Source organism: Ammospiza nelsoni, chromosome 14, assembly GCF_027579445.1.
Source record: "Ammospiza nelsoni isolate bAmmNel1 chromosome 14, bAmmNel1.pri, whole genome shotgun sequence".
NCBI classification, from domain to species: Eukaryota; Metazoa; Chordata; class Aves; order Passeriformes; family Passerellidae; genus Ammospiza; species Ammospiza nelsoni.
Window position 1 is genome coordinate 12,225,410 of NC_080646.1, and position 26,984 is coordinate 12,252,393.

The 26,984-nt window shown below is 44.0% G+C and overlaps 1 protein-coding gene across 2 annotated transcripts in view; it reads right to left on the reverse strand.

Moving 5' to 3' along the window:
• The window catches only part of ATOSA (atos homolog A), a 47,306-nt gene extending 29,997 nt beyond the window's left edge, over positions 1-17,309 (reverse strand). Inside the window, exon 1 of one of the 2 annotated variants that reach the window (XM_059482608.1) lies at positions 17,038-17,309. In XM_059482608.1, the coding sequence (XP_059338591.1) occupies positions 17,038-17,053 (16 nt within the window). In that variant the 5' untranslated portion in view covers positions 17,054-17,309. Of the gene's footprint in view, positions 1-5,137; positions 5,204-17,037 lie in introns of those variants that run through there. The other variant, XM_059482609.1, reaches the window with a different exon arrangement.
• Between the last annotated feature and the right edge of the window lie 9,675 nt (positions 17,310-26,984).

A 26,984-nucleotide genomic window follows, 5' to 3' on the forward strand; every position in this document is an offset into this window, starting at 1 on the left:
AACACAGCCTGAGAATACAGAGGCTTGGTACACAACTACATGAAGTACTTCCTTCACTCTGTAAAGAAGCCACTGCTGTAGTCAAGACCCACAAGCACAGATGTACCTCACAAACACAGCAAAAGCTGAGGAATCTACATGTCCTTAACAGCACTGATAAAAGAGACAACAGGTTGTTCCTGCTGTATGAGAAGTGACCTGGACTCAGTTATATACAAAGCTTTTGTTCATGACTTCCCAAATGAAACCCCACCCTCCATGGTATTTTCAGTGCCATGAAGCTTAGTCTAAACCAACAATCTTTCAGATGTCTTACCCTAAAAAGAGATATTGATATATTCTCGTTTGAATTTAACTACAGTAGGTACAGCACCCACAGAGTAACTTCACTATAAAAATAAGAGAGCACTTGGGGCACCTCCAGCATCCTGCTCACACAGCCCAAGGCCAGTGGGAGTCAGAGGAGAAGTCACATCCACCCCACCACAGGCTTCTCCTCACCCCTACCATGCCCAGGTCAAAGGCAGGGCAGAGAGCTTCTTACCTCCTGATCCCTTTCCCCTTTGTGATGCCATTCAAGTTGCATGAGGCAATTTTCCTGTTTAGTTAAATGGAAAGCATTCAGAGAGATCTGCTCAGATTATAAACTTCTGCATTTAAACTCATGTTTTAACTGCCAGGCATTTTAAAGTATACAGTACTTCAGACATCTTTTGGAAAGATGTTATAGGAACTCCAATACACAAGGCCTCTAGGAATTCATATCCACGTATTCTTAGTTTACCTTTTCTCCTTCTCCAGCTGGTTTGCTTTGCCTTTTAAAATTTGTTTTAAAGTCATAAAACCAACAAGTTATCTTGAGTTTCATAAACTTTGCTAAAACTGGAGAGTAAAAAACGTGTTAGTTGCCATGGCAGTAGTGAGGAGTTGCTGGGTCAGGATGTAGAGGACTTCTCTTGTTCTGTCTCATCATTTGCATCAGAAGTTCAGCCATCTGTTATTAACTATTTAACAACAGTCTTGCTTGTTAGCACTGGTGCTTGCTATTTAAGTCTCCCCACCTTCAGCCCTTTTGAAAATCTCCTAATTAAAGGACATTCATCTGAGGGCTCAGTTATCTTTCAGGTGGGATGACCACCATTACTACAAGTTGGCCAATATTCTCCTTTCTCACCGAGGAAAAAGCAAACACTTATGCAGACACCAACCTCTAGAAGCAGCAGCTTTATTGTTAGACAGCAATTTGAAAAGAATTTCATCAGACAATAGATGATGTGGCTGAACTCCAAGAGAGGCTATATCCCTCCATTTAAGTACACTCCACTCTACATTTTCTTCCCGAAGTTCCACAGCATCCCTCAATCTTCTTTATCCCAGCTTCTTGATATAGCAAAAGAAAAGTTTTGTAGTTTTATTTCAGAGGATGAATAGCATTGATTCATCCATGTGCTGCTAACAAGTAAATACTGTCTTTCATCCTCTGAGAGAATCTGAAATATGTTTGCCTACTTGCTGCATACATGAAGAAAACAAAACTTAGTTATTAATTTCCAAGCACAGAATTCTGGAGTTAAAAGCATTTTACCTTATCTCTACTCTGCTATCTTCATTTAAATCTGCATAACCTAAAGAAAAATACTCTGAATCTCATTCTAGGAAAGCAGGCCAGTCTCGTTGCTCCTCACTCATCACACCCTCAATAAGAAAGTGGGAAGCCGTACAGTGACAAAAGGGAACAATGCATCTCACTGCTCCTAAAACTACTTCATAAAAAAACACAGACAAAAAAAAAAAAAAAAAAAAAAAAAAAAACCATCAAAAAAATCCCCAAAAAACCCCAGTACAATTAGGGGCAAGGAAGAGGCCTTCAGCAGGAAGCAGGAAGTCCTTGTTTCAGTCATTTAACACCCCAACATATGTTAAGAGCACTCTGTTCACAGGTACACCCAGCGAAACTCAGATCCTCCAAAATTACAAAGTGGAAGAAAATTTTGAAAAATACTTCTGTGGAATACAGAGAGTTGCAGGGCATCGGAAGACACATCCCAATAACAAGACTATTTTCCAGGCTGGTCTGTCTTTCATGATGACAAGCAGACCAGCAGCCTGTTATATGCACAAATACTTTCAGAGCAGCAGAACATGGCTCAGAGACAGCACAGGCTGAGATGCCTTCTCAGGCTAAAAAAATGAGAGATTGGGTAGATACAACCACACATGCATAGGACAGATCTGATATAATACAAGGGTTTAGAGATCCAGAACAAGAACACAGTGTCATTACTTGAGATTCAAAAGAGAATGATGCAACTGAACAGTCTGGAAGTGCCTGAAAAGATTTTCTCTTAGCACGTTCAGGAAAATTCCCCTTTATAGACATTTTTGACTTCACATGTGAAGGCTTGGAGAAATACATCCAGGGCAGCTTTCTGACTATCAGACCACATCAACTCAAGAGGCTTCCTTCAACTCCAACAAGAATGTGAACACTGATGGCATACCTAAACTCAAGATAAATAATCCTGGGGAAGAACTATTAAGCACATTTTCTGCCTACATGTAAGGCATCTACAATGCCACTAAGCTGCAATTTTTTTTCCCCAAAATAAGTGAAAAACAAGAAAATGAGAAACAAACCTAAGAGTGCAAATGCACTGATAATTATAAAGCTTGTAAAAAGCAATAACAGCGAGAAGAGATAGAAACACCCAAGAATTCAATAATTTTATTTTAATGGACAAGACATTAAACATTATAGTATGCAGGTTAAGTAGGAGCTGATATTCCTATAGCTTTATTAGAACATCATGTCAGTTAGAAATCACACCTACAAGCTGAACACTTCTGCAGCTCTGCTGCTAGAACAGAACTATCAGGGTAATGAAAAAAGCACACAGGAGAAAAAGCACAGGACTTGTTAGGAAGTGTCCTCAGGTGAGGAATGCAGATTAAGAATTCCATTATTTTATCTGAAATACAGAAAAAGACAAAACAAAAAGCCCAGAGCAAACTATTTTCATAACATCTGACCTCTTCTACTGCAGCTTCTTTTTTGTACTCATCTTCTCTTTGTGCTACTTGATCTCCCAAAACTTTGATGTTACAAACCATTCATTGTCATCTAAGTGGTGGGTAATATATCTTGTGGAACTTTGTCAGAACATGTCTGACCACCCAAAATCCTCCTCCTAGCTAGTAAGGCTACCTCCAGCTTCAGTAGGTTTCAGTATATGCAGCCCCAATTATTGAGAGGGTGGGGTGGAGGGAGAGGCATAAGGCTGGCAGACCAAAGGCACAGACTGTACTTCTTCCTGAGAAATGCAAGGAGCTCTGAGAGATGAACTGATGATGGTGGAGCAGCATGAAGCTCCTCGGGTCATTTTCCCAATGCTATTAACCTTCACCTACAACGCCTGCCCTTAAGTGGTTAAATAGTAACCTGCAAAAGTAAAAAAGTTACAAAAGAGACAATATATGCTTCCCATTTAAAAAAAAATTCTGGGAGAGTGGCCAGGCCCATAAAATTGTTTTTAAATTTTATTTGGGAGGATAAATGAGGACATTACAACTTTCAAGCTGTGTAAAAGACTGCACTTTAAAATGGACACCTACTATGAGCCTACTATGGAATTTTGAATGCATAAAACAGAAGAACTTTTTTGATAGTTTTAGAATTGAACTGTGTCACACAGCACAATTCAGCTATTTACAAGTTTCTGTGCTGTAAGTCATGTTATTAAGATCTAATAGTTTTCTGGTACTCCAAATAATAAAACTTTACATAGGGTCAAAACTGAAAGGCTTAACAGAATTTTAGCCAAGAATCTAGTTTGCCCGCCTCTTCCCTAATATATGGCAATTTTCCACATAGCAAAATGGCAGACTCACATATTTAAAATTTAATCTATGTAATTATGAAATTTCACTTTGTCCTCCCAAAATTCCTTACTACTTTACAAAGCAGTGCTTCAGTGATTCAAAGCCAATATTCCCACACAAAACACAAGAGTACACTAGTGGAATCATTCCTCCTCCTGTGTCAGGAGGGGGTCATCCAATGTCAGCAAGCTCACTTAAATTGGAGCTCTTGCACTTTTCAGAGTAATATCAACAAGCTCTAGACACAGGATGAATATATATATATATATATGTATAAATATATATGCAAGTACTTGGTCAGAGCAACACTGACATTTTTAGATAACAAGTTAGCATAAAAAGCAATAGATAATCCTCAATTCTGCACTGAGTTCAGTATAATATTAGCTTTTTATACCATATAGTTGAGCAACCAGTAAGATGCTAATTAAAAATACATATTTGTATTGCCCCCAAAGCTGACATATTTGCATCAGCTTCATTTGCCCCAAGACAAACAAGTAGTGGCAAAGGGCTAATAATGTTTCATGCATTGTTTCTAGCAGAAATCAAAATACTGTAATAGTTTCCTCCTGCTGGAGGAAAAAAAAGGGGAGAGAGAAACTTGACCTACATAACAAGGCACAGAAGAAACTCAGTTAAGCTTCAGGGTGTTTTTGGGAGGGGGAAGAGATTGTTTTTTTTCTCACAACAATGAAGAGTCAAACAGTTACATATGGCTACACTAACTACAACTGTTAGCACATCTGACACTTAACCAGCGTCTCACTTTTAAGGCTTAAAAATCCTCCCCTCCTGTTCCAGGACATTTAATACTCTTGGCCTAACAAGCTAATGAATTAACCGAGTTAATTTTTAGGCTGTCCATTACTTTCCTTTAAGGGAACGTTAGAAAAGGAAAACGAAAAGCCAACCCCCAACTCAGAGAAATTCAGCCTTTCATAGGCTCAGTACACGGAAGGAAAGGAAGAATGTCTGGTTCGGGTTTCTAAAGGAACTGTTTACAGACTCAGCCGGAGAGGCAAACTTTGCTACACTCAGTATAGGTGGGTTTCGAATCACCTTTTTCAGACAAGCACCGCCAACAGCTGCCGACTGCCCTGAGTTACACAGCTTGAACTTGTTTCACGCCTTGCAGCCTGTCCGGGCCGGTGCCACCGGCCTCCCTGCCTCCCCCCGCCGCTCCGCCCGGCCCCCTCCCCGGCACCCCGGGCCGAGCCGGGCCGTCCCGAGGCGCGGGGCTCGCTGCCGTACACACCTTGTCCGCTCGGCCCGGCGCTCCCGCTGCGAGCCCCGCAGCGCCGGCGCGGGCGGCTGGGTGCCCAGGGCATCCTCCACAAAGGAGGCAGAGTAGGGGCGCGCATAGCAACAGGGCCGGCCGCCGATTGGCCCCGCGGCCGAGCGCCGGCCCCTCGGCACGGCACGGCACGGCCCCCGCGCCCGCCCGGGCCAGGTGAGCGGGGCGGGCCCGCCGCATGCAAACCACCGGGGCCGCGCTCTGCAACCGGGACCGGCGGTACCGGGACCCCGCGGAGGGGATGCCCAGGAGCCGCTCCCCTGCCCCGGGCACGCTGGCACTGCGCTGCCCGCAGCAGCGGGAGCAGCCGCCGTGCGTCTGACCGTCCGTGCGCTGGCACCGCGCTCCCCGCAGCAGCAGCAGCCGTGTGTCTGTCTGTGTGTCTGTCTGCGCCCTGGCACCGCACACGGAATGTCCCCGCACAGCACCGCTCCGCAGAGCCAGCCCCAGATGCGGGCTGTGAGGTGATGAATATTTACATCTGGAGCGGAAAAAGCCGCCAGCCCGTCCTCCTGCCAGGCAGCAGCAGCCAAGTTCCCACCGCTGTTTTTCCACTGCTCAGCCCACTCGGGAGTGGCTCGGCCGCCGCACTCCGGTGACCTCCCGGAGCACACAGCGGGAGCAGGATCCAGCTCTCCTTGCACTGCCGCCGCTCTTACTTCAGTATTTGTAATGGGCACTTCTGAGGACTAATTTATGAGGATGTTTCAAGAGAGTAGTCTCAAAACAACATGTGCTATTTTAGATATAGTCTAAACAACGTACTGGCTACGTTAAACAATTTCATCCAGCTCTGACGTATTTATAAGTATTAAAGTCAGATGACAGGTTTTTTGCACTGATTATGTTAATATGGTACTATCTCACTCCCAGCCTAACCACATCACAAAGCAAGACTAAAACCCTTGTTCTGTAATTAGATACCATAGAACTATGAAAAGTCCAGATCAAACTAGACTACACAACCACATTCAAAATCCAGTACCACTCACTAACCCATTCAAGAGCATGGAAAACATGCCACTCCACAAAATTGCTTTTCCCCACTCACAGTTTATATACCAGTATAATTTAGCTGTGGTTGCAAGAAAACACAGTCTATACAAAATTTTTAAGTAGACATTTTATCCGAGGAAGGTCAGATACCTTTTATTAGTTGGCCCATGTAAAGATCTCACATACAGATAGTGCCTTACAGAGAGTTAGATGCAAAACATACCATTTCATTAGTCACTGACATTCAAGCTTCCTGTATATTTTATTTTACCTGTCTGCTTTCCAAGTATTTTTCCTTCATGGAACATTTACTTCTATAAAAACAACTGTCGTTCACACAGTTTGAAAAAGCAATTTCAGGTTTTCTTCATCAAGCAACTACCTAGCATTTGAGAAAAGTACTCAGATGATTTTCTATAAAACAGTTATTCAGTATCTACAGGAGGAATGGGAGGGCTAAGAGCAATATTTATCACATTAGTAAACATAGTATGTTTAGTTTTGCTAGCAAGAGACAGGAGCAACAACACCCAAGTCAATTCCCACAGAGGCCAGCAGAGACAGCATTCAGGAGCCACCAGGTGTTTTTACAGGCCAGCTAACAATGTTTTAGTGATGAGCAGCTGTCTCTAGATGACGAGCATACCAACCCACCATACTGCTCCTCAACAGTCTCCCCACACTGCACTGCTGCAGCACAACCACAAAGATCCTTTTCACACCACATATTCTCCAAGTACAGTAAAAGTAGGACAGCTTGTTGACACTCCAGCTTTTAAGGTTACAGTCCTAAACCAACTGTAGGTGCACTGAGCTGAGCTCTGTGCCTGTTTGTGGACAAACACCCCAGAAGTGAATTCATCTGGCCTAATAACACAATAATTTTATAAACTGCAATATTAGAAATTCTACCAAAATAAAACCTACCTTGAAGGACATTACTCATTTGTTGTATCTCTCACGCTCCCACAAATTCCAGAGGCACAAGATACTTTACATGAGAACAGGGTATCACAGAGTTATACAGGATTTCATCTTAGGCTGCATACTTCACCATCATAAAGTACCTGCACTTCAAATACTATTACTATCCTCACAGCTCTAACACTGTGCAAAACAACAGGCAATAACCAAGATAACCAGAGTGTATTTTAACCCACCTTCTAAAAATGAACACTTCTAAAAATGAAACACTTCTAAAAATGAAAAAGGTGAGGTCTTCGTAACTGTGAATTTTATCCCAACACTTTGTGAGTAAGCAGCCCTACACATTCCATAAAGCAGGAAATCAGAGCCAAGCATGCTTCATCTCAGTATCAAGTGAATTACACATCAATTCAGAGGCACTTGCCAATAGACATAATTGGCATCATCCCTACATTATAAAAAACACTCAATTCAACCTTTGAAGGGCCATGCCAAAGCACAGGTTGTCTAGTAATGAGCCAGTTCAGAAAAACACTCTAATTCAGGTTCCAGCCCTCCCTTGTGCAGGAAAAGCAAGGTGTGCATGTGACCCCTAAGGAGCAAAGCCTAAGTGACTCCATAGCCCCTTATGTTTACACGGCCTAGTCATGGAGACAAGCTAAAAATAAAAATACACTTCCACTAACACATCCCTTCCTTGAAACAAACATTTTGGATTGAGTTACTAATTTGCAGAACACAAAACCACCAAGTGCTCTCATGTAGACAGCTTTATTCCCCTTCTCCCAGTACAGATGCTCAATTCCTCAGAACAAAGCTGAGGTCAGTTCTTGATGCTTGCAATGCATGTTAAAGAGATGGTTAGATACAGCACTCACACTCTGTGTAGTTTTCCTCTTGCTTATGCCCAAACTCAAATTTCTTGAGTGAGAAAGGCTGCATACAGTCCACAGTACACCTAGAGAAGCTGAAAGCATCTCACCTGTTAGCTGAAAGCTAACATTCCCATTATGATTTTTAAATCAAACAAAAAATTAAAACCAAATAAAATAAAAATCAGTGTGTAACATAAAGCTGCTGAGATTTCATACTAGTAACTTACACAAGAATTAATTTTGCCAGCTTACATAAAGTGTCCTAAAACGTTTATAAAAGGCCATGACATCTTCTCAACATGAGGATGGGATGAAAGAACATACAACGCACATCAAGGACCATAACTTTCATCTGCCATGGATCCAAAATACTTTCTCATAGCAAGTTGTTAATTCAGCAAAGCTCTGGTAGCAAACATCCAGAGGCAGCACACTAACAGCCAGTCATGACTGGCCTGAGTGCTTGGTGCAAGGTGAGCCAGGTGTGCATTCTAGCAGTTCTACATTGAACTTTGCCTTCAGACATTTCCACTATTATCAACTATTCCTCCTAAACTAGCTATTTGGTTTTACTCCTCCACTTTTTACCAGCAGAGTCCTCAGAGGGGTCCTCCACATCTTGCTTGTGTTAGCATGGTGTAGGCAGTTACACCAGGAGTACTACTGCTAGTACGGCTATGGCAGAACCATTACCCAGGCCTATCCTCCAACAGTAGCTCTCCAGATACTTTGTTTCTCATGGTTTCCCCACAGTAAACAAAATTCCTCTGGCGATTCAAATAGCACATGCTTCAAAAGGAAGAAGCTGTTTCCCCCTCAGATTACAACAAAACAAAGTCATACTTTTCACTAAAAGGTAACTGAAGTGGGAAAACCTTCTATATCCAGAAAATATACTTGAAGATCAATTTTAAAGACATTTACAGCAGAGAAAAACGGGTTTACCTTTGAACAGCATGAGTGTTGGTATCAATCCCTTTGACCTAACTGCATTCCCAGTCCATGCTGACCTTCACAATTTTGTCCCTGTGCAGTTCCTATTGATAGGAAACTCCTCCTCTTTTATTCCACATCACTCTAATATTTACTGAAGTTCTTCCCTTCTTGATGCAGCTATTCTCTTCTCCCCTTCCCTCAAATTCACCTACTGAATGAAAATTAAAAAATAAAGAACAACTAAATAAAAGTCTTGAAGATTCAGATCTAACATGCAAAGGAAATGCACCAGTACTTGTGACTTTACAGAAAACTGCACATTAAAAAAAGCATCAACTCAACATCAGAACTTCACTCTCTGTTAACACAGAAGTTATGGCAAGGAGCCATCACAGACATTTACTCAGATTCTGCTCTTACACACCCTCTCTGCCCCCCCAAGCCTGCAAACAAAGCCTTCCACCAAACCTGCTGACCTGCCTGAAGTGTGAGTTTGAGCCATGGTTTGTTTCACTGGCGTTGCTGGGCTGGTGCCCTGGCAGGGAATCAAGGAGAACAATACCTGGCAGGGGAGAAGGGCTTCCCACTGCTCTGAAAAAAAAAACAGGCTGACCACAGCAGCTCTTCCTGCACCTCTCCTTCTCCTTCCCTTGACCCTCAGAAGAAACCAGCTGCCTCTTTACCACCTCCCATCACAGTGCTGACTGTACTGAGGATACAAAATAATACTTGCCACCCTCAATTTTACTGAAGTTCTGTGTCTCTTTTTGCCCTTCCTGCCCCCATTACACAAAACAAGTTGATACTTGCACAGCATCCTAAGAAAGAAGCTTGATTTGTTACAGCACAGAGAAGTGTGAAATATGTCCCAGAAATCCTGAAGGCTCATTAGTGGGCAAAAGTAATCCCTGCATACACAGCAAGCACCATTAAGAGGTTAAATGAGCACAAGCAGTCACCTGCTCATAGACTCCCTAAAGTAGTTCACTATCCAAAATGGACTTACTTAACAACCTGGTTCCCAGGGATCTTGATGGAAAAAAGATCACTAACTTGTGTAATGTAAAACAGATGACATTGCTCACATGCAACCAGAGTCCCTATTTCAGCTATATTCTCTCTTTTTTTATGCCTCAGAAGAAAATCCAATTGTTTTCTGCTTAGAAAAAGCCAATGGGTTTGGGAAATGCATTGATCACTGCTAAGAGGTGATCACTGCCCCATGGTTACTGGTACTACATCCCTGCACAGAGAGAGACTGCATACCTGCCCACGAAAGAAAAGTGGCCAAACCAAAATAAATGCGTATGGAGGGGGGAAGAGCTCCCCTTACTGCTCCTGAAAAAACAAATTTTTTCAGAAGATTTCTCAGTGAGGCTATTTTGTTTGCCTTTATTCATTATAAGGACTCTAACAATCAGCACAGACATGAAATGCCATTAGTATTTCATGTATGCAGAGTGCTCCCTCCCTGTGTGTCCAGCTGCCTCACACACAGCTCCCTCTCCAAATTATCCCCAAGAACATCCTCACACTACCCTCTTACATCTTTGCATTTTGAGTCAATGTGATGGTGTAATACCATCCCAGACAGCAACCTGAACCAGCTTTGGTCCCAAAGCTAGCAGGAAAAATTACCAGTCAAAGAACTGGTCAGGCCCATTTAACATAGAAGGAAACGTATTAGTACAAGTGAGTTGGTCTTGACTTGGTCAGATTAACTGTGAATTGTTAAGAAAAGATGGAGAATTTTCATTACTAACAACTCAATTATTCTGTTTACAAGTAGCCTTTGTAAAAAAAACCTCTTCCAATCTCAGCAGAGTTCTGATTGCAGAGCAAGAATAACTCACATGGCTTCAGCCATGTGCTTGTAGCTGTAGTCATGCCACTCTGCACGAGACCAGCAGAAAAAGGAATAGGTAATGCAAGTGAAGTCTTCCAAAGTCCAGCTACCTACCCAGGTCCAAGAGGCACATTTCTGTACTTGCATTCATCCTTAATTGCCTACTTATACATGGAGTTTTAGTACTGGGTAGTACAAAGGTAACCATGCAACTGTACACGCACTTCTAAACCAATTTTAACTTAAAAACTGGCTTCTGTCTAAACATTAAATTTAAATGACCTGCAAAGACTGAACAATTTACCACCTCCTTGAAAGACAATGATGTGAGACAATTTCAAAAAATCTAAAAAACATAGTCAATCAAGTATTACATTGGAATGGAGACAATAATTACCACTATATTTACTGTTAAACTGCAAGACCTGATGGACTAAAAGAATAGCTGGACTGTTACCTTAAACTCATTGCTGAAAAGATAAAAGGTTATGGCTATTTCTCCACAAGTAAATGGCTGCTATTAGCAGAAGTCCGTCAAAATACCAAAGAAACATTTTATAAACAGTGAAGCAGACAGAGCAAGTTCTTTTAACAAATGTCATATAGCTGGTTTGTTCTCGTCAGTTACTCTGTTTTCACAGAAGACTTCTAATTTTAATAAGTAGAATTTCATTTGGCAGCAAACTCTTGTCTCTCATGAGAATCTGTATTTATAAATGTTAGCTTATTTTTAAAAACATTTAGAAGCTGGCAGACCTCAGATCCAATAATAATGTCAACACTACCCTTAACAGCAAAGTCCAACCTAATATGTTTCACCCCAGGGATCTGAACTGACATGCCAAAGTTTCTCACTGCAGCAAGTAAAGAATATGGTCAGAAGGGTCAGTTTATATACTCCAAGCCTATGGGCTTGGCATATCCACAGTCCCCAAAATATCCACCTAAATGCCACCCCAGCAGCATCTCTTTTAGCAACAGCTAAAGGCAGCTAATATGGGCAACACCAAGCAAACTACCAAAAAATGGCAAAGTTGTTACCAGGATGGTTCTCTCTGAGAAACAGGTATGCCACGAAGAACCCTCACTGCTGAACAATGATAAAAGCACCCTTCCAACCCAAGAAATACTTTTGCAACAGGAAGACTTGCCTTGCTGTCAATAGCTAGGTACGAATTGCAGAACAGGTAAGAAAACTAAGCTGGGATTTCAAATTAAAACCTGAGATTTCCATTCTACAAATAAATACACTTTAAATTTATTGGTGCCTAAAATTTTTAAAAAGTTAAGCACCTAAAAGCTAAGAATTCTTCCAAGTTAAACGTTTGAGGTAGAAATTTAATAAAAAGAGTTTATACTGCCATTTTACAGGTGCAAGGACAGAACTGTATTGAAAGCATCTAGACTCCACCCTCAATTAAAAAACAAAGGCTTCTGTTCCTGTCCACTCATATCCTGTATCTATGTTATCTGTTCTCAGGACAAATCTGCTCTCCCCAAAGATTAGAGCTGGATGGCTCCATGCCCCATAAAAGCAACGTGAGTGCAGCACCTGTCAGTTTGCTTGGCTCAGTGGGGTTTCACCCTGAGCAGTTTCAGGTGTTGTTTCTCTCTGAGAACCAGCAGGTTTTATCGGCAGCCACGCAGGCAGGAGGAGCAGGCTCCCGGCACACGCAGCTGGCCACACGTGCCCTGCTTGCCCGGGGGCTTCCTGGGGCAGGCACAGCGTCAGCCCGGCTCATCAGCGCCCAACCTGCACTTACCTGTGGCAACCCAGCCCCGGGCGCTGCCCCAGCGCCCCTCGAGTGACAGCTCCACCGAGCAGGAAGCAGCTCATTTCCACTTCATTACTTTGTTGACTGCCTGCATCATTCTGCCGTGGAAAAGCTTAAGTGCTTTGTGACATTTCACTGAGGAGATACTACAAAATTAAAGTGTCTGCATCATGGATCAATATAGGACACTAAAACAACACTCATCCTTTTTCAATATATATTTTCACTTCCTAATCTGCATACTCTGTAGCACATCATCTTCGCTAAAAAGTTTTCCATAACATCTTCCCCAGTTAATATAGGGCATATTTTATGCTTATAAAAACAAGGGCCTTACCCACATCTCCTAAATTAACAACCAACTCCACAACTGAACACACTGGTTCAGCTCACCTCCCCCGAGTCCCATGCCTCCTCATCCTTCCTCCTAAAACTCTAAATTCCATCAACTGTTCATTAATCTCTCTTCCAGCTTTCCCCACAGACTGATCCCAAAATGTCTCAGCCATGTTTCCCACAGGAGGCAGTAAACAGACTTTTGCTGAACCAAGAGTTACCTCTTTCCACACCAACCCACCAAGTAATGTGGCAGAAGTTCCTTAACCCAGTTACTACAAACAGAGCCTGAGGCACATAGCCAAGTTTGACTTGCAAAGAAGGAAGGAGAAGACAAAAAGCTATCTTCAGTCTGCTTGTTCCTCTCTTGTAGACAGAAAGTCATTTCTGTAAATTAGGATCATCTCAAGGAGGGAATTAATGCTTCAGAAAGTAAGAAAGGACTGCTTTTTGTTTCATTTGTAAGTGAAAACAAAATAGTTTCTACACAGAGAACACAAATAGAGGAAAAACAAAGCAAGGCAATAAGTAAGAAAAGACTAGAATAAGGTGATAAAAACCAGCCAGCATGCATTTAGAGACAAACAAGCCTGTCCTCCTCCTTTAACTGATCATTCATGCAATGAGAGGGAGGGAGGAGGAAGGACCAATAACTCCCAGCTATTTAGACTATAGCAAAACTTTTGATGTCTTGTAACATTTCCACAGTAAAATATGACTATAGTGTAGATTCATCTAAACCACAAGATGTTTTCCAGTTGTGCACCAAGTGTACTTTAAGAGTACATAACAAGCCTTCTGAGTTTGGCAGCAAGCTATCACTCTGACATTATGCAATGTTTTCATTAATGCTGATGGTGAAACAGTGTGTTTATACAGTTTATGAACAAAGCTGAGCTGGAAAACTTTGCAAGCACTCTGCTACAAAGCCTTATTCTGTCTTCCAAACTCAATAAACTGCCCAAGCAACCAGAAGTCATTAGAACGAAGTTCAATAGAAGCAAGAGCAAAGCTCTGTACTTGAGAAAGGAAACAGCAGTCCAAACATGCAGCAAGAAGCAGCTGACTAGGCAGCTGTACTGCAGAAACCAAATCGTGATGATATCATGGATCAAAGCCAGGTAACCTGATATGTTGTTACTGCAGAAAGAAAAAAAAAAAAAAAAAAAAAAACAACCAAAACTAACTCCAAACTCAAACATCACTCCAAAAACACAAAAACATGGCATGTAAGAAAGGGAGATTCTTCTCCCTGGCACCAGTGGAGGCTCAGCTGAAGAACCATGACCACTGTATTTTAACATGCTTCAAGAGCTCCCTTTAAGCACAGCGAAGGTAAAGCTGAGCAGCAGCCATCAGTTCTTGGGTTACTGTTCCCTCGACCCAGTACAGACAGTTCTGGGAATGTGCTCAGAGCAGCCACTGTCCTCCCACACTCAAAACCCCACCTGAGGGCCATGTCCTGAGTGATGCTCATGAGATACATCCTGGGAGTGCCCCGTGCCTTTGCCTGGCAAAGGAACAAGTCCACATTTTTACCTGTGGTTTCAAAGCTCTCTTCCTGCTCTCCCTTACCCACAGAACTGCTCTGCAGGTTTGCTATGCAGAGCTCCATATTTCCATCCCCTCCACACTGCTCTCACACATTATATATCTATAGCTGCAATTTCCCAACCAATTACCCTCCTAGAGAGGTAAGTACCTTAAGGCCAAATTCCCACGTTTTCTTCATTTCTGTCCATCCCTCTTACCTCCTTAAATTTAAACATTCTGTAGCTCTTCCCACTGATAAAAATAGTTGCACATTTAGATCTCTGCTTTCCTCTCCTGCATCATCCATCTTTGCTGAGGATAACAAGAACCTTACTTGTAGCTCAGCACAGGCTAAACCACACCTTTCCCAATGTGCCTGGGCATTACAATCTTCAGTGCAGTGTTGAGTTAAATTCTAACAAGAACTGCATCCCTCTGCTCCAAATTGATTCTGATATAATTATTTGTAACAACAACAAAAAAAGCCAACACATTGCAAGCCTGTTTAAAGTCTGCTTCTTTTTGCTTCACTTGGGGTGTGAATTTAGTCCTCTCAGGATTTTGAGGCTCTGTAGAGCAGTGAAACCTGTGGCAAGCTGAGTGGTCTGCCTCTCCTCTGCCCTTCGCCATTAATCTGCGACGATTGGAAGCAGGTGACTGCACACTTGACTGCTTGTGTCCTGTGCTACAGCTGCTATGCAGAAAGCAGCACATGTAAACATTTGCATGATTCGTGCTTCCTAAGAGTCTCTGTGGGCTGCACATGGCATTTAGGCAGCACTTTCACAACCCCCTTTGTGCACGGTGTTGCTCTGCTGTATTAGCACACAGTTCAGCTGGAGGGATCCACTAAAATGGCTGGAGATACCCTCCCACGTTTGGTAAGAGCCATTATTCAAGACTTTTTGGTAAGAGCCATTATTTACTTCAAGACTTTTTTGTTAATTATCTTAGAAGAATTTCAAAACAACTTCTGAAGGATTTTGTCCAGTTCATGGTAAACACTTAACATTGTATAAGAATCTCAATTTATTATCTTCCAGCTTACAGGAAAAAAAAAAAAAAAAAAAAAAAAAAAAAAAAAAAAACCACAAATAATACCCCAGCAACCTAATAACTTGCTTTCTGTACAAATTTGGTTGCCTCCACACCAAGTTGGTTAAAAAAGGCATCTTATCACCTATCACATAGCAATTGAAAATGTTTGCAGTGTCCTAACTCCTTCTGCCTAAAAATTAAAGAAAGGATTACACAAAGGTCATGTAGATGTGGAACCACTAGATTAGAACATATGAAAGCTGCAAATATTGACTTGGGTTTTACCTGGCTGTTTTGAAATATAAGTTTACCCTAACAGTAAACACTTTTAAAACTTAAGTGTCTGGTATTAAAATCTAAAGATCCTACAAACAACCAGCCTTGCTGCAGTAGATGGTGTGAAGCTTTAAGCAGTTAAGAAACAAGGAAGAAAGCAATGAGAAAGGCCCATTTCAAAACCATGGTACTTCAACCCCATTAATTTATGATTGCTTCTGTACTATCTGTGCTATCATCACACCATATAATCCTTTCAGCACATACAAAACAAGAAATCCACCTCAGAGTGGTCATGTATGCAGTGTCACTATTAGCAAACATGTCATTAACAAACCTAATTAGGATGTGTATGTCATGTAAGTGTTAGCATTTAATACACGAATATCAGCTATATAAAAGTGTTTCTCAAAACACCAAAGTGATTATAACAGAAATAGAACATGTTTTTAAACTGAAAGGAACCAGGAATCAATAGAATCATCAAAACTTTAGGAAACATGGATTATTGTTATTAATTAACATTCTGAATATTATGATGAGCACTTCTAAACTTTTCTTCAAAAAATGTCTTGCTTTAACACGAATCAATAATCACTGCTCTGTGGATCAAAATAGAAGTCATGACATATTTCCAACTCTAGGGGCATCAGCAGCTGTTGCTATACGGCAAAAGAGCTCAAGTGTTATAAACATATACGTAGACTGCCGTCTTGATTTTTCTGTAAAACCAGATGTCAGTAATCCGATGAGACGTAACCAAATAATCGTGAAAAATTTATATTTCACCACGCTTGTTATGAAATATCTCCATTATAACCGGGGAAAAAAAGCACTGTCAGTTTATAAAACAACACAGATGTAAGTTATGGTTATTTTCAGGGTGTTTTTCAGCTATATTTAGATATTTCTGTACATCTGCTGGCTTTGTCTGTCGATGCCCGATTTGCCTTTGACCGACTCTCGGCTCGGCACTGCAGGATTGTGCTAACGAGCCGGCTGTGTCTGACACACGAACTGCAGCATTCCCACAGCAAAAGCACTCGGCTACGGCGTTTGTCTCCTTCCATCCAGCCGAGACAATGGGAAGCCGAAGGGCAGGCAGGACACGGGGCTGGAGCCCCCCTTGGCGGGGCACCCTCCGCACCCCGCTCCCACCGGCATTCCCCGAGCTGAGCCCGAGTACCTGGGTCCTTTCCCACCCCCCAAAATGACAGGGGAGGGGGTAAGGAAACGGAGCGATAACATCGAAGCCAACCACCGGGCTACTTCTAATCCTACAGACAAAACAAACAAAAAGCAATGTACTGATAAGCCGTTTACCTCGTTCCGGCTTCATCTTCCCTGCTGCCTCAGCGAGGTCTGACAGGGCCGAGGTGCCGTGCGGCTGTCCCCGCGGAGCCGGGCTGTGGCTGCCCCGGCCGCCGGTGTCACTGTGGCCCCGGCAGCGGGCACGGCGGGCGGGAGGCGGCCCCGCCGCTACGGCAGCTGGGCCGGCGGGCCGGCCGGGGGAGGCTGCGCGCCGGCGGCCTCTGCCCGCGCCCGGCCAGGGTGTCCTTCCGTGACACGGCGCCGCGCGGGGCTATTTATAACCTGCCGGGGAAAAAAATCCCACAACAACAGACCTCGGCTCACCCCCGGCCGCGCCGACTCTGAGTCACCGCGGCCCCGGGCGACGGCAGCCCCTGCCGGAGTCCCCTCCCTCCTGCCCGCCCGCCCGCCTGCCCCGAGGAAGGCAGCGAGCGGCCCCCCGCCCGCCCCGTCACGGGCCGGCGGCTGGCGGCGGGGGGCTGCGCCGCACCTTCATGCCCGGCCCCGCCGCTGCCCCCGGGCTGCCGGGCCGTGCCCCCGCGCTGCGCCCCGGTCACACAGGCCGCCCCGCCCGCCCAGCGCGGCTCTCCATGGCTCTGCCTCCGGCCCTGCCTCCTCCTCCTCCTCCTCGCCGCTGACTAACTCCCCTCCTCTCCGCCGGGCACTCCCCGCCTCCCGCCGAGCGGGGCACACACATCACAGCCCGGCGGCGGGCACGGCAGGGCAGGGCAGAGTGAGCCGGGGCAGCGCAGCTCCGCCACGGGTACCCGCCACACTCGGGCGCCAGCGATGGGGGACCGCGACCACCGCCCGCCGGGACCGCGGGCCCCGCTGCGCCCGCCCCGCGCCGCGCTCATCCCGCCCCCGGGCGGGCCTGCCCGGCCCACAGCCGCCCCACGTGCCGCACGGCGGCCAATGCCCCGCGCCCGCCCATCCGCCCGCCGTCGAGCAGCTCGGTTGTCACAGCAACAGAGCGCGGCAGCGGCACGGTCCGGTCCCGCCCGGAGCGCGGTGCCCGCTGTCCCGGGACACCCGTGCCCGGCGCTGCAAACGGCGCCGCTGGGTTTATGGGTGTGCGCGAACGGCCTCGTCCCTTCGCCCCTAACCCCCCGCCAAGTGCTGTGGCAGCCAGGCTCCTGCCCCGGGGACGGGAGCGGCCCCTCGCTCACTCACTCACCCGGCTCCGGCGGGGGCTGGCGCGGCCCCTCACCCGCGCCGTTCCCGCAGCGCCGCCAGCCGCTGCCCGGCCTCCTTCCCGCTGCCCCCCGCACACGTGTCCTGCCACGCGTGTGCCCGCAGGAGCCCATGGCCGCCGGGTTTAAATGCTCGCGTGTCCGCAGAGCGGCGATCCCAGGTGTGAAGTGCCCACCCGGCCACAGCTGAGCCTCCGCCCGCTCACCCCTCACCCTGCGGGCCGCCCCTGCCCCGGGGCAGCGCTGCCCGCGCCCGCCCGGCCCTGCCCGGCGGCATGGCTCACTTCACGCTGATAACAACATTGTGCGGAGGAACAATGGAGTCAGCTGGGCTGCGGTTACACAACCGCATTAATCCGGCAGAAATACAGGTTTCACTGAAAGGGACGGGCCGGCGCCATCGCTCACGTCAGGCCTGCCTAGCAAAGCAGGACAGGACCGGGGCTCCCAGTGCGGACCCTCTGCCCGTGCCCCGAGCCCCTCCATCGCTTAGGCGCACTGCTAAATGCACCACGGAGAACGGGGAAACAAACAGTCGTGGTGATGGGGATCCCCCTTTCACCAGGGGCACAGATCTCGGCCGGCTAAAGTCGCCTCTAGAGAGCAGAAAGAAAAGCTTGAAAGGGGAAGCAGTACTGCAGAAGAGCTGGAATGTCAAGGTACAGCTCACCTGGAGGCTGTGCCACAGCCAGGGCAGGCCCCATGGACAGCTCTGTTACTCGGCTTGGGACGCGGTCAGAAACACAGATGAGACAATAAAGTGTTTGTTGTGCTTTTAGATGGTCCCCATACGTGGGATGATGTACACAGACGCTGCCACATCTCCAGTCATTACTCTGGTAATTCCTTGCACTGAGATTTCTTACAAACATGCCACCCTATAGCCTGGGCCTTATGGGAGGCACTCACTCCCTACAACAGGGTGACTGATACATACTCAAGTCTTCTGACTCTTGTGCATGGCCTAGCCAGTTCCTGATTCTTTCTATTGTGCCGGCATCCCTGCAGATGTGTGTACGTCTGGGCTCTGCACAGCCACTCTTTTCTCACAGCTAGCTGAGCATGTACTGGAGGTATTGCAAAGAGTGTAAAGTTCCAGAATAACTCAGTTCTGCACTGTTTGGCTTGTGTGAACTGCACCTATTTCCCTCTCTCATTTATCAGTTGTGTATCACTACACTGGGAGGGTGCTTCACAGAATATAAACTGGGCAGTAAACACCTCTCAATTCAGTCACGGGCAGATGGGAGGTGCAGTGCTTTGATTTTGCACTCGTGAGTACATGAGTGTCACTTCTGTTGCTGTGTGACTGCTGTGGACCTGTTTGGTAATTACAGATCTCAGAGCTCTCTGCCGGATGCAATGTAATTGCACATGTGGCAATCCAGAATTATAAAAGGAAGAATTTGACTGAGCAATAAATACTGTGGGTGCATGCAGATGAAGTTCAGCGTGACTGCAGTGGGCATGATTCAGCCACCTGTCAGATCCTCCTAGTCATCCTAATGAAAAGTCACATCCTTTAGGACACTAATTGTTGCTGTAGGACACTGCAAATTAGTTTGTACCTCGTTCTAATATTGGTTTTACAGCCAAAACCAAATCTGCCTTTCTACTATTTAATTACAATTGTAGCTATGTAGCCATTAAGCTTCACATACTATTTTTTAATAGCTTTAAAAGTTTTAATCTCACTTTGGCACTTTTTATAAAACAGCTCATCAGACACAAACGGACCCCACTTCCAGGAAAATGCTACCTCAAAATACTTTTTTCTATTTTAGTTAATGAGCCAGCTAGCTTCCCATTACCTTGTAGTTCTTAGGAGTTTAAGCCAATGGCAAATTAATTGCCGGCCTGAAAACCACTTATCATTAAAAAAGTTTTAGGCATATGACAAGAGAAAGCCACATCTGGTGTGCAGTGCTACTCTGTGTGACCATGCAGGAGACTTTGGGTACAGCTTCCACTCCTGAGTCAGTGCATTCCTGGACCCTGAGAGCCATGGGGATGTCTGAGATACATCCTTCAGGTCCTGCTTCACTTCAGATGAAGACAGACTTTTCCCTTTTGACCATATAGACACATAATTGAGCTGAAAAAAAGCAGAACATAAAATTATTTGAGAGATCTAATTATACAATATTCCCCGTGTAATAATAAAAGCAAAATAATGATAAACATCCCAAACAAATTTGTGGACTCAGTTTGGCTAAAACAGCTAAAAATGTTCTCAAACTCATAATTTTTGTCCCAGTCACAAAAAAAAAAAAAAAAAAAAAAAAACTACATGAATACACAGAAAAAAATATGGGATAAGGGGCTTCCACCACGGGAATTTGCTTACACGCACTTGGAAATCTAATGAGAGCAATGACAGTACTGAAATGAATCTCTGACCTCAGAAGCTTAGCATCAACTTAAATATCCAAAAAGCACATGGTTGCATTACACATCACACAAAAGCAGGATTAGCTTAGAAACACAAACAGAACTTTGACTGCCCTCCCACTGCCAAGTTTAGACCTACACATACTTCTGGAGCAGGGACAAAACCAGGTTTCTTACCCATTTCTGTCTCAGGTAGGTAACCTCACTGTGTAAACAGGTGAGAGCTTAGGCTGTATGTAGACTCTACGTGGACAAAGAGGCTCTGGCACAAACAGTGCATGAATTTTGGTGGCTGCTACTTTCCTGGTGGAAACCTTAACAGGGCCACCCTATCCTTTTCCTGAAATGTGCCAGACCTTTATTTCTCTTGTAAACAGTAATCACATGTGAAACTTGTCTCAAATGGGCCATTGGATTTTAAAATGTCCTCACCTGGGGCAGCATGACACAGTGATGTCTCGTAAGTCTTGTTCATATAGAAATTAAGTTTAAAAATAAACCAAAACACCAAGATTAATGTAAGGCTGTGTTTTCTTCAGCACTGTAGGCTGTTGGCACAGTCCCTGCAACCTGACACAGAGTGTATTTTAAGTTCCATCCCAAGTGTCTTTTCAGCTTTAGCTGTCAAAGAAGTGATGTCTGATGCAGCACATCAAGATTCCTGTGATTCCTGGAAACAATTACTGCCTGTTAAATGATGTGGCACAACTGCTTTTGACATGGCTGCCACCTATGAGGCATAATGCTACTGCAGCTGGGAGAATATTATTGCAAAAGGGTGAAGACAATCAGGAATAGACTGGAAGGTACAGTATACAATGCAACAAATTTGAAATGTGCTAAAAAAACCCTATGAATAATCAACTATCAGTTGTCACCAGTAGTAACCACTTTGCAAAAAAATGACTTATGTACTTACAGGAATTTATGAATTCACAACTAATAAATTCCTACAAGCTGTTACTAAAATTGAATTATAAACCCTTATCTTATACAGATAAGGGGATCTAGTTGAAAGGAAAAGAACTTATTATTCTTCCTCAAGATAGCTACAAGCCCAATAGCAAGGACAGACTGAGACAATTGTCCTATGTCTGCCTACCTTTGTGTTACACTGTTGGCTTCAGCCTCCAGCACTTAAGAGTAAATATTTTAGCCCAAATGATCTTGATTTAACAGCTTGATTTGAGCTTTAATAGCATCAACCCAATAAGATTTTAAAATACATTAGAAACAGCCAAACTGCATTTCCAATCCTTACAGCTTCCAGGTAACCTGGCTTATAATGTCATTAGGCAGTTCTTTCAGAGCTCCTTACTTTAATTTATTCCACACTGGTCAGGGAGGCAGGAGGACCTTGTTGGTGGGTGCTGCAGAGGAAGTTTGGTTCTATATTCATTCTCCAAGCCATGCAGAAATTCCTCCACAAAGCTGCTCCCCAGAATCCTTTGGAAACAGCCCTTAGGCCTCTGTTACACTTGTGGCTTGCCTCAGGATTAAAGAGAGGAAAATGTATTTTTCTAATGTTTTTGAGTCCTCATACATACACAATAATGTCTGTCAGGATGGAATATACTCATGTTCTAGAGTGCCACATGATGAGTGCTCTGGGTACAGGCTGATATAGTTATACTTTGGGAGGGAAAACTCAAACCTTCAACCCAGGATGTCCAATATGCCTGTAACAATACCAGGCATTTAAATAAAGCAGCCTGATTTTTAAAGGAAAACTCACCTCCAACTCAAATTGACTTCAGCAGAATTTGTCACTCCTGCAGTGTTTTTGAAAACCAGTCCACCTCTTCTCAAGTTCCTAATTATGGAATTAGGCACCTAATTTTAGATACTTATTTCTGAATCTCTTGACCCATGGGCTTGATTGTCATCTTACTGCATCAGCTGTCCCTGGTGCAAATGCATCAATTAAGGCACTGGAGGTACTTCTGCAGGAAGCCTGTCCCATGTCTGGAAAATCAGGATCTGTGACAGAGTAGGAACAGCAATAGTTTAGTTTTCTTTCTTAGAAATACACGAATTGTGGTCATAGTGTTAAATATTTTGAAGAGAGTGAACAAACATAGGAAGCATAAACCAACGGGTGCTCTACTGTTAGACCCTGTTGTTTTCTAACTTACAGGGATTTTCCTTTCCATGCAGTTCCTACCAAAGTCCTCCATTGCTTAATTTCACTACTATTTGTCCCTTTCAAAGCAAAAACATATAGCTATTAACATGTTCTCACCTGCTAAATTCACTTTTTGAAATCAAATGTGAAATGACATCTTGGGTTTTTCGTTTTCCTCTGCGTTCTCTCAAGTTCCTTTATGTTCCAAGTAGTATTTTCTCACTGGAGACGCAGCCAAGACTAAATTGTGGAGGAACTAGGAGAACAATAGAGAAGTAATTACACTCTTCTCAGAAGGAAAGCTTATTCTCCTCACCAGAAATGATTTCCTGGACTCAACACTTTGCTGCTAAACTTTGTTTACATACAGAAGATTCCTTCTGTTGGAAACAGCCTGGTCCATGTCCTGTGCTGCTCCTCAAGTTCCCCATGTCACATGGGACGCCCTGTGCCTTCTTTACTCTGCTGGCAGCAGCAGCAGGAGCTTAGCACCTCTCAGGATGGAATCTCCTCTCCTGCCAGCTTCCAGAGGCTGAGGTCCAGCAGTCAGCCAGGCCCTCCTGCCAACAGAAACTGAGCCCTTCCTGCGTGTCTGTCATTCACCTTGGGAAAAGTGACTTGCATAATCTCCTCTCTATTTGGAGCAACTCCTGAACTGGTACTCCATAAGCTTTGCATGCTTCTTTAGCAGCTGATCTGTGATGTGCAGTTAGACACCAGCTCCAAAGGAGAACAGTGCAGTCTCATCTGAGGCGGTGACTGGTAGCAATGGAAATATAGAAATAGGGTGGGAAAAACAAAGAAAGGTTCTGTTTTACAGAAATACTAATGACCTGTTCTTTTAAAATGCCAATCTAAGCAGACACTTAGTAAGATCATTAAGTTTAATTGCATCAGCACTTGACTAATCAGGCAATAATGCACTGAAAAGCAAATGATTGACTTGTGAATCATTCATCAATCTCTGAAAGAGGGGAAATTTATTCTCTTTTGCATAGAAGATCTTTTCTGTGGCTGTAATATTCTTTCTAGACCAAAAGCAGGTTTTTGAAATATTTTTTCAATGTTTTTCTAAGGGGATTGTGCAAGTCCACTGATGAATGCTAATGTTACACAATGTTTACCCGGGACTAAGCTTGATGGAAATATTAATCAGAAAACATACAGATTTCCATATTAAAGTTGAAGTTTTTGTAGCAACAGCAGGCCCAGACCAGAAGCTGAAGATGTATGTTTGCCAAGAGAAACAGCAAGACATTGCCAGCAGTAGGATTGGGGAAAATGGAAGCACAAGAACTGTTTTCAGTCAAGGTCATCTCTCTCCCCTCATCACTGTGTTTACTTCTGAGCAGGTACATCCAGGAGCTGTACCCCAATTACTCAATGCAGTGATCCAGGAAGCCAGGCACCCCATTTGCATTAATTTCAGTGGAAAGTGAGTGCATAACACTTGGAAGGAGGTGATTGGAGTTTTGCAATGTTGTTTTCCTATTGTTAATGAGTTGATCTATCTTGCAATAATTTCCAACGCAGTTGTGTGGAAGTAATTGCACCAAATTAATTGCTGGTGTAACTCCATCTGGTAGGAGTTCACAAAGTTCAGCTTCTGGTGCCTCTGCCAGCCCTGTTTACTTTCCTTGTCCTACTGCAGCAGCTGGGTCATGGCTTTGCATGCACCAGTTTGGTGGCACATCCAGCCAGCTCCTGCCCCTCCAGCAGCTCCCTCCTTTACAGCAGGGCTCAGCTCACAGCCTCTGCCCTCTGTGCCTCCCCTCTACCAGAGCTTGTACCCAAGTGCTGCTGACTGAGTTTGCACAGCTCTCTGCAGAGCTGCCATCCCTGTCAGCCTGTCAGGAAGGCCTTGGGCTTGCCATTTTCAGGCAGGGCTCATCCCTTGTCACATTAGTACCCATTTTGTAGGGGAGGCCAGCAGCGAGGCAGAGCCAGCATCCTCCAAAGGGCCAGCTTGTCATACATCTGACCCTGCAGCAAAGCTGTGGCACTGGGGGCAAAAACAACACAGGGAGCACGTGCACAACATGTTAAAGGATTGCCACGGCTACACTGATGGGTTGAAATTACACACAACTTTCCATGGGCCCTGGAAATGAAAAGGATAATTCATTTATGCAGAGAAGCAATTACCTTGCTGGAACAACAAGTCCAACCTATAGTTCCACCCAAGCTAAATTAAGGCCACAACTCCTACTAGACTTATGAGAGTAGGGCAGGAAAGTAGCACGTTGTTAAATACAAGGCAATATTTAATGTAACCCCATGCCAGGTTTACAAGAGAAGCCATGTATCATTTACGGAAGCAGTCACTGAGTTGGGGCTTATTAGGCAAATGGCAGAGCTGTGGAAAACTGCCACGGCCTCCTTCTAAAAATTTTAATCACATCGTTATTAGCCACAGTCCATCTAATTTATTCATGGCCATTTAGTGACCTATACTATGTGTTAATAGTAAAGACTGAATGGAAATGGCCCTGAACAAAATGTGCTGCACATAGTCATCAGGACTGGGGTTTTTTTCCAATACAGAAATGTGAAATATACCCAGCTTCAGGTTTAAGTGGCTTCAAATTTTGTAGGTTTATTTTTCTTAATTTTTTTTAACATTAAAATATTCCATAAAACTCCACTCACGAGCCACTGTCCTATAGTATAGTATAGTGAAGAAGTAGAGTGAAGAATACTGTGGCTCACCTCGCTTGTTGGCAAGTTGTATCAGTCCTGCGCCCAGCTCCACTCTCTTCATATACCAAATTTCCCTGGTACACACAAAGCCTCTGTCTCTCACCCCAAGCATAGTGTTTGTAAGCTTTACTGTACCTGAAACAAAACAATTGCTCTTTTCAGGAGTTTGACATCCTCAAGTGAGAGCATAATAGCAACTATAGCAAAAAAAAAAAAAAAAATTAAAGCTGAATTCTGAAAGTCCTGATTGTGCTTCACTGGGTGAAAATAAATAAATATATATGTATATAAATCTCTGTGCCTGCCAGATGTCATCAATAGTGAAATCCTTGGTCATACACAAAGTTCAACTCTTCTTCACACAGAAGCAGCTAGAATTTCTACTCAGGCTATGCTGGGTAGAATTTTGTCTCCTATTTTCACACCAGGTCAATTACAATTTTAATCCTTACAATTGATTTGTTCTTATGTTGCATAACATTATTTGAAGGGGAAGGGAAGCTTACATTCATTCAATGATCTCAAACAAAGCCAGTAAAGTACAGTACATATACTAAAATAAATAAAATGGCAGAAACTTATTAAATTGCTCACCTTTGGATGTCAATTAGAACTCAAAACCAAGACAGATCAAGTGTACACATTTATAGTGAAGTCAAGACTTCCTTAATTAGGCTGGGTATTTTTTTTAAGCTAGCAATACAGTTGGAATATTGTAGCTTTATCTGTGCTCATATTGCTTTTGGCTCCTTCTGAATTTCTTGGTTAATTTATTTCCCCTTAAAGTTGTTTGACTGAGTTTCTTTCTTTACACAAAACACAAGCAGCTTCAGTGCCTGGAAAACACAGAGCCTGATTGTTCTTACACCAGTGCAAATCAGCAGTGATGCCACCAGTCCATAGAGTTACAGCAACGTAAAGATGACGCCAGAGAGATAGTAATCAAAGCCATTGTTTCAAAGTTAATTTAATTGGTTTTATTTCAAAAAACAAGAGATGAGTACAGAGCACATTTGTTCTCTTTCTCAACAGAAATGTCAAAGAATGACTGTGGTTTTGGCATCTGGTCTGTGTGGGATTTGCACACACGCATCACGTTTCAAAAGCAGGGCTCCAGTCACAGCCCACCACGCTAAGGGTCCATTTCCTCACTCCAGTTGTAAGGAAGGGGAGGGTTTTACTCCTCTTCCTTTGCTGTCATTGAGGCTGCTTTTTCCACTGTCCAGAGCCAGTAGCAAGCTGCCATCAGCTGTCAGCAGCAGGGCTCCAGCAAGGAACACGTGGCACACTTAAAGCCACTGCCCAGCTTTGATTCACCAAGTCACTCTGCTCGTTTAATGCTTCAGATTTTTCCTTGGCAGGAAAGAACATTGTCAGATTTGTAACATTTTCCCTTCTTTAAATAAATAGATATATTGCTTTTGAAGAGGGGATTCTGGTTTACCTTAGGAGGCTGCTATACATCACAGCATCTTTAGGAATGTTGTAACTTATGGTAGGTACCTTTCTGACATAAATAAGGCAGAGTTGCTTTTCTCTACATCTCTGGT